The sequence below is a fragment of the Canis lupus genome, chromosome 1 (genome assembly GCF_011100685.1).
Source record: "Canis lupus familiaris isolate Mischka breed German Shepherd chromosome 1, alternate assembly UU_Cfam_GSD_1.0, whole genome shotgun sequence".
NCBI lineage: Eukaryota > Metazoa > Chordata > Mammalia > Carnivora > Canidae > Canis > Canis lupus.
In genome coordinates, this window is record NC_049222.1 from 106,996,722 (window position 1) to 107,004,546 (window position 7,825).

At 57.6% G+C, this 7,825-nt stretch overlaps 1 protein-coding gene across 3 annotated transcripts; it reads right to left on the minus strand.

The window, feature by feature from the left end:
• Window positions 1-1,348: 1,348 nt before the first annotated feature.
• NR1H2 (nuclear receptor subfamily 1 group H member 2) lies at window positions 1,349-7,825 on the minus strand. Of its 3 annotated transcripts, none has more exons than XM_038528103.1 (10): window positions 7,665-7,825; window positions 7,391-7,551; window positions 6,766-6,827; window positions 6,553-6,684; window positions 5,908-6,198; window positions 5,565-5,830; window positions 5,172-5,351; window positions 4,434-4,533; window positions 2,324-2,532; window positions 1,349-1,933 (listed from the first exon to the last, which is right to left on the minus strand). In XM_038528103.1, the coding sequence occupies exons 3-10, from the start codon at window positions 6,806-6,808 to the stop codon at window positions 1,787-1,789; spliced, it is 1,368 nt and encodes a 455-aa protein (XP_038384031.1). In that variant the 5' UTR covers window positions 6,809-6,827; window positions 7,391-7,551; window positions 7,665-7,825; the 3' UTR covers window positions 1,349-1,786. The 3 variants fall into 3 exon arrangements, with proteins under 3 accessions (XP_038384031.1, XP_038384029.1, XP_038384030.1); XM_038528101.1 differs by having other exon boundaries at window positions 7,418-7,551; window positions 7,665-7,824; XM_038528102.1 differs by having other exon boundaries at window positions 7,418-7,551; window positions 7,669-7,802.

Genomic DNA, 7,825 nt, shown 5'->3' on the forward strand with positions numbered 1-7,825 from the left:
CGCCGAGCGGGGCCACGCCCCTCCCGCGCCCGTAGGGCGAGACCACGCCCCGACGCGGCCTCAGGCCACGCCCCCCCGCTCAACTGCGACGAGATCACGCCCTGTCCTTCCAACTTGGGATGTGGCCTCTCCCTATTTTCCATAATTCTCGCCAAACCCCGCCCCGTCCTGCGGGGTCCGACTCCTCCCAAGCCACGCCCCCTCCTGGCGTTGTCTCCGCTGATTTCTACCTGTGTGCGCCGCGGCGCGCCCCGCCCCCTGTCCGCATGGCCCCGCCCCTGTCCTCATGGCCCCGCCCCCTCGCCCGCCGGCGCGGCGCTGGTCTCCTCAGCCCACTTTCGGTGGAGGCCAAGTCGGGGTGGATTCCGGCGCGTTGTCCTTCTTTCCGCTGGCGACCTGACGCCTGCCGTCCCCGCGGAGGGGAGGTCTGGTCACTTGTGTCTCACGGCCTGAGTTTTCCCAGCCGCATTAGACTCAGCGCAGGGTGGGCACATGAGGGGGAGCCAGGCACACTGCTTAGAATGGGACGACGCCTGTAACTAGTTACTTCCCCCTACCTGCTCTAAAAAACATAGCTTTCGGTCCCCAGCCCGTCCCTTCAGGCAACACCTCCTTCACCCTTGGCCAGGACTGTCCAGCTCACTTCCGTGACCCCTCAGGGCCTGGCCCTGGGGAAAAAGGAACTCTGAGAACTCTGCAGTCCGCCCTTATTCTGAACATACCACAGCCTCTTACCATCCAGAGTTGGCAGTGCCCTTTCCTTAATTTAGGGGGCGGGACCCTAGTCTTGGTATCTTGATGCCCTGATGAGGACTTGTGTACCTTGTACGTCTAGATGCACACACAGCTGCGAGCTGCCCCCATTAAAGCCCCTATTAATAACACTTACATTCTAGTTGACCCTGATCACCCCCTAAGGCCAGCCAACTGGTAGCCACCTCCAGCGAACCTTATCTTGTTCTCCCATGTTTCCAGTGCACACAATTGTTCGCCACACAGTAAGTGCCCTATACACATTTGTTGGATGAATATCTGCATTCCCAGAATGGCCAGCACGGTGACTAGCCCACCAGTGGCTTCAGCAAATATTTTTTGAGTAGTGAAAGCCCGAGTCCCTCCATCACCTTAAATTCTTTTTCCTTCAACAGGCTCCAACTCACCTGTAGGGAGATGACCCCCAAGGCTGTTAGGTTAGCCCCTTGGAACTTGCCCCCCACCCCGAGTTCAAGTCCCATTACCTCAAACCCTTCACCAGCCTGGAAGCACAAGTTTTGGGGGCTGGTATCAATGAAGACCCTGACCACCCAACACCTATATACATCCTTGACTCACTCTGGCTCAAGGCAGGTTTCTATTCATACTTTTATTTTCCTGTTTTTGTCTTTTTTTTTTTAGTTTTTATTAAATAAAAGGAACAAGGGGAGGAGGCCTGCAGTCTCTCAGGCTGGAGGGGAGAGCCTCAGGTCCCCCAATCCCTCTGTTCAAGGTGCGCAGTGAGCTTGAGGTGTAAGCTGGGTGGGGAGGGCGGCTGGTAGTGCTAGGAGAGTCAGAGGTTGGGATCTATGACCCATCCAGCCCTCCCAGGAAGACTCAGTGGGCAGGGGGGAGCCTCCTGGACCCTGACTGGGGCTCACCCGTGGGCTGAGGGCTGGTGGGGCCAGGACTTGTGCTAAAAGCCACAAGGTGGGACCCCAGGCTGGGCCCCTTCCCACTCCAGGAGGAGGAAGGGGTAACAATGTCCATTTGCTGAAGGGTACAGGGCTGTGGGGCAGGGTCACCAGGCCCCTCATTCGTGGACGTCCCAGATCTCAGACAGAAGAGGCGGCAGCTTCTTGTCTTGAAGCCGCAGGGCAAAGACCTGCTCGGAGTGCACAGAGCTCAGGGTACGCAAGCTCACAAGCTTCATCAGCATTCGAGGGAAGCGCAGCTGGTCCTGCATGGGGACAGGAGGAAGGTGGGCTTTGGCCGGAGCTCCTGACTCATGAGGCTCTGCTCAGCCTACTTGGCCCATCAGGACTACCAGGAGGGCCTCCCTCCTTGGGCCAAGCCAGGACAGCATGGTGGGGAGTGGCTGGGCAGAGTGTGGGGCCCCCACCCCTATGCCTGTACTAGGCCTGGCTCCTTGGCCAGGGGACGGGGGCCTGAGGACAGACTCTGCGGGAGGATGTCAGCCAGAGCTCAGAGCTCTGCTGCCAAGGGAGCCGGGCTCAGATGAGGAAGTAACACCACAGCCCTGGGCTTACCCACATGGGTCTTGGCTTCCTGTCCCCCTGCCAGGGCTGCAGGAAGGGCTGGGCTCTGGGTAGCTCCAGGAGCCGCCTACCTGTGGCCTCTTGATGCGCGTGTAGGAGAGCAGCGCCTCCACATAGGGTTGCTGTAGGGCTTCGACGCGGCTGGGCTCCTGCACATTGGGCCGGTCAGCAGAGAAGATGTTGATGGCGATGAGGAGGGCGTACTCGGCATCATCCAGACCCAGCCGCCGCATGGCCCGCGAGAACTCGAAGATGGGATTGATGAACTCCACCTGCAGGCCTGTGGGGGCGGGAGGCCCAGCCTGATAAGCTCCCCCAGCCCCAGACTGACCCCACTCCCGGATCCTGATCCTGCTACTGAGAATGGCAGCAATTTTAGTGTCCTTGTCACATCTGTTCACCTGTCTCCACCGCCTATATGAGTGCCTGGCACATGGTAAGTGTGCTATAACCCCTGCTTGAGTAAAGGAAGGAGTAACGAAAAGTGAACGTTTCTTCGGTGTTTTCTATGACCCCACCCTACCTTCACTTCCTTCCTGACTTCAGGAAAGGAAAAAATTTTAAACCTTGGTTACATTGTGTTGTTCCTGTGGTAGCCACCCCTGCTCAGAGTAAAACCTAAACTTATTCCCAAGAGCAGTTCGTTCATTCATCAAACATTATCAATCACCTACTATGTGCCAGGCTCCAGGGTAGAGCTGTTTACAAGACAAAGCCTCCCCTCTTGTGGAACTTGCATTTGGGGGTTGAGGAGAAGAGACAACAGACAAACATGTAAGTGAGCCATTCGGCCTGTGAGAGTGATGGGTTCTGCTGGATCAAGGTTAACGCAAGGAAGGGCAATGGAGGCATCTATACCAAATCAGCATCTTAGACAAGGTGGCCACTGCATGGTGATGTTGTAGGAAGGCCTCACTGTAGGGTGACCTTTGAGCAACAACCCAAAGGAGGGAAAGGGAAAAGTTACAAGGATGTATAAGTGTTCCAGGTGGGTACCACTGTCTGTTTTGCCCAGAACTGGGCAGCTTTCAGAGCCTCAAGACTTTCAATGTTGAAACTACAAAGGTCCCACATGAACCAGGGTGAGTTGGCACCCATGTTGGCTGAGAAACCGGCAACTACAAAAGCCTTGAGGCAGGAGCACAGTTGCTGGGTTCCAACAACAGGGAGGAAGCCAGTGTGGTAGGAGGAGGGTGGGAATGGGAGATGAGCACAGAGAGGCTCCTGCAGTGCCTGTGGGCCATGGCAAGGACTCTGCCTTTTCTTCCAATGAGACCGGAGCCATGCAGGCTAGTGAGCAGAGGAAGGACATGGGCTGACTTGGTATTAACAGGATCCTTCTGTTTGTGGTGTGAAAAGACACATTCAAGAGAACCCAGCGAGGGGACCTGGCAATGTTCCAGGAAGAGACACTGGTAGGACCTCATCTTTCTCTCCAGCCCCAGCTCCCTGTGCCTCGCTGTAGTTCCTTAAAACCATCTAGGTCTTCCCCTACCTCAGGGCCCTCTGCCAAAATCATTCTCCCCACCCACTGCTCCCCTGTCAAGTTCATATTCAAAGGGGGTTGAGATGGCCAGGGGTTTGAGGAAGGGAAGAGGATGAGGTTAGGAACACACATGTGGGAGTATAGACAGGTGCCCCAGGAAGAGATGGTGAGGGAGAGCAGGACTTATAGAGAAAGCCCAGAGACTGAACGAGCACAGCGTTTTTCTACATGGGGTTCCCAGAAGGCAATGCTACTCCCCAATTCCCTTTTCCTAGGTGATAAATCTCACCCCTAAGGCCTCAACTTCCTCCAAAAGCCCACCACCTAGGTCACATCCCCAGGTAAATGTTCTTGGAGGGCAGGGACCAGGACTGCCCTGTACAGTTGAGTAGGTTGCAATGGACTAAGATGCAGTCTTCCTCCAGTGACACCAGGTTTTGGGAGGAGGGAGCGTTTTTTCTTAATTCCTATCAAAATGCCCTATGTGACAGTAGAGCCCCCTTCACCTCATCCTGCATTGCATCCTAGTGCACAGACTCGGCATTCTGTACCCTTATCTCACCACAAGGATAGCTCCCCATGCTTTGGAAATAAAGAAATGGAGGCAGACAAGAATGAGGGCCTGAGGTCTCCCACCAGTAGGGGCCCAGCAGGGGCACGAGCCCTGCACCCTGCCAGTCCACTCTCTGTTGTACCTGCACGGTGAAAGTCATCCTTGCTATAGGTAAAGTCCTTCAGGAAAGTGATGCACTCGGTCTCATGGTTGTAGCGTCTGGCCGTCTCTAGCAGCATGATCTGGGGACAGCAGGGAGAGAAGTAGGCAGGGGCAGGGGCTCTAGGAGTCCCTATGACCCTTTAGCCACTGGTCTCTCCTCTCTTGGCCTGTGGGGGGACCTAATCTCGCCAGAAATCATCCCTTGTTCCCTCAGTCACCCCAGCCTGCAGTCAGCATGTCAGATACCCCAAACTCTCTCTCCTCCAGGTTTAGCACCCACAGCACCCTCTACTTGGGATACTCTTCCCAGGTGGTTATGAGGCATGGGGACAGGCAGTCTGTTTTCTTCATTGCCACATACTCAGCACTTGGAGTGGAGCCTCATATATGCTAGGAATTCAATATTTATTTGTTATGGTTGCTTTGGATTAAATGCCAACTCATCTGAATAGCCTTCCCAGCACCACATTCTTTCCAGCCCAATCCTCGATTTTTCCCAGCCCCGGCCCCTTTCCTTGTTCTCTTTGGCTCATGGGAGGCTCTGATTATCTGTTTAGTATTTTGGCCTTCCCCTGTAGGGTATCCTCTCCACAAGGGCAACAACTGGAGGTATATGACTCATCACTATACTCCCAACAGCTTTCCTGAGGCTTATCCCTGGAGCTCCTCATGGGCAGGAAGGAAGGGCCTTGTAGAGGATGGGCAGACTGCCCATTACCTCAATGGTAGACGCCTTCAGGAGGGCGATCTGGTCCTCGCGGCCCAGCTGCAGGAAGCCAGGCACTTGTTTGGCGAAATCCACAATCTCCTGGACTGAGATGATGGCTAGTTCCGTGAAGTGGGCAAAACGCTGCTGGCGGGCATCGCGGGACTGGGGGTCTGCACCCAGAGGCCAGGGCTGGGGAAACAGGGGCCAGGGTTATTCTCAGGACTTCTCCCTCAAGCCCAAGGCTGCAGGGACACCTTGAGGCAAAGACTGTACCCTAGGAGACCCTCCTCTCCAAGGCCCTGCCCTCTGAAGGCTTGTTACCTCCCCATGCCCTTGGCTACAGCCTTACTGGCTCAACCCCACCATGCTCATCATCCCTCAAGGCTGTGGGAGGGGAGGTACCGTGACTTTGGGCTGGTCAGAGAAGGAGCGTTTGTTGCACTGCAGTTGAGCTGCCACCAACTGTTGGATCATTAGTTCCTGAGCAGCTGTTAACTGAATACCCTCGCCTTCCCCAGAGCCCTGGCCGCCTCCGTCAGACCCTCCAGGGGAGGCCCCAGGTCCACAAGCTGTGCTGCTGCCCATTGGCCCTACTGGTGACTGTTGCTGCTGCTGCTGTTGCTGCTTCCGAATCTTCTTCTTTCGGATCTGTTCCTCCGAGAGGACGCCTGTTCGGGAGACAGAGGCCTCAGCAGAGGCCCCAGGGCTGGGCAGGGGTCCGGCCGGCTCTCCCCCCAGCACTCACACTGCTCCCTCATCCCGGCCTCCTTGCACTTGCGCAGCCGGCACTGCTGGCACTTGCGCCGCATGAAGGCGTCCATCTGGCAGGTCCCGCCACCCCGGCAGGCGTAGCGCCTGGCCCCGCCTCGGACCACACTGCGCCGGAAGAAACCCTTGCAGCCTTCGCAGCTGAGCACGTTGTAGTGGAAGCCAGAAGCCTTGTCCCCGCACACACGGCACAGCTCATGGCCCAGCATCTTTGGGGCTGGGCCTTTCTTTCGCTTGCGCTCAGGTTCCTCAGCAGGGTCTGGAACGACTGGGGTGGGTGGTCAGGAACCCTGAGACACAGGGCCTCGGAAGGAAATTGCAGCCCAAGGATCATCCCCACAAGAGAGAAGCAAAAAGCCAGGATACAGACAGTGACCCAGGGAAATGGTGTCTCAGAAACAAAAGCGTGCATATCAGTGAACCCCAAAGAACAAATGACAAGTGGCATCAAGTAGGAAAAAAATATGCTCACGGGCAAAAAAAGAAAAAAAAAGTGACAAGTAAGCATGGAAGAAAAAATTAACGAGAAATTGGGAGCCTCCCATCCTCATTTCTGATCTTTCTCCCTTTCTGGATCCTTCCCCAACCCTGTCCCAGCCCCTGTCCTTGGCCCCCATCTCACCCCCGCTGCAAGCGGAGCGGGCCCAATCGCTGCCTGGGACATCAGGATCTGGACCCGAAGGCCACAGTTCAGGACCCTCCTCCTTTATCGCTGGTGAAGAAGATGGGGCGCTGGCTTGAGGCGGGCCATTTCCTGGGAGAGGTAAGCACAGTGAGTTTCTCCTGACAAGTGTGCCACGGGGGTCGGGGCTGGGCCGGGAAGGAGCTCACTCACCAGGCAAGGGCGTGTCCAGAGAACTGGTGGTGGGGGTGGACATGGTGGAGTCACGGAGAAACCTGCAGAATACGGGGGGACCGAGAGCCTTGTGGGGCCAGGGAGGCTCAGGTTAGGCCAGCCCCAAGTCCTGATGCGGGCACCTGTTTCTTCCATTTTTCCAGGCTCCTCCTTTACTGCAGAGACCCCCGCCTAGCCCCTGCCTGCCTCTGGGACCTCTCCTCAGGTTGGGACAGAGCCCGCCCCCGACCGCTCCAGGCCTCCACAGGCTCTCAGCCCTGCCCTCACCTAGACTCCGCCCCTCCCGTAGGCTCCGCCCACTCCGTTCCTGCAGGTACTGCCCTTTCTGCTTCCATCGTGCTCCGCCCTCACTTCCTCCATCCCACCCAGTTTCACCCTACCTACGAGTAAGAACTCCCCACCTCCGCGGAAATAGCATCCCCAACTCCCACCCTGACCCCACCACCTCCCCTTGCCCCACCCCCACTTTTCCATCTAGGTCCCGCCCAAGCCTACCAGGTCCCACCCTCACTCCAGCCATCACGCCCCGCCCCTCCCCTTGCCCCGCCCCGCCGGTGCCCCTCCCTGCAGGCCCCGCCCCACCTCCCGTCAGGCCACGCCTCACCCCTCCCTTCACGCTCCGCCCCCACACCTCGCTCCAGGTCCCGCCCCTCTCCGAACACCAGTGGGGGGCGGGGCTCATGGCTGCGCGCGAGGGTCTTGTGGGCGGCCTCTCGCGGGGTCTCCTACTCCCGTTGCCCTGGAAACAACCGGAGACAGCGCGAGCTACGGAAGGGAGGGGGGGGAAGGAGAGAAGGAGGCTGAGCGGAGCAGCGCGGGGAACGCCGGGAAGCCCCGGGCCCAGGACGCCTCCCGAGTCTCCCCACACTCTAGTGCACCTGCCTCTGTCCCCTTGCTCTGCTTTTCCTCCTCCTTCTCTGTATCCCCTGGCACGCCGCCGCTTCTCGGATCCCCTCAAAAGTAACTTCGCCACTTCTTCCGGCAACCCCGCCGTGCGTCACTTTAGGAAGGGGGCGGGCAGTCAGGAGTGACGGACTTC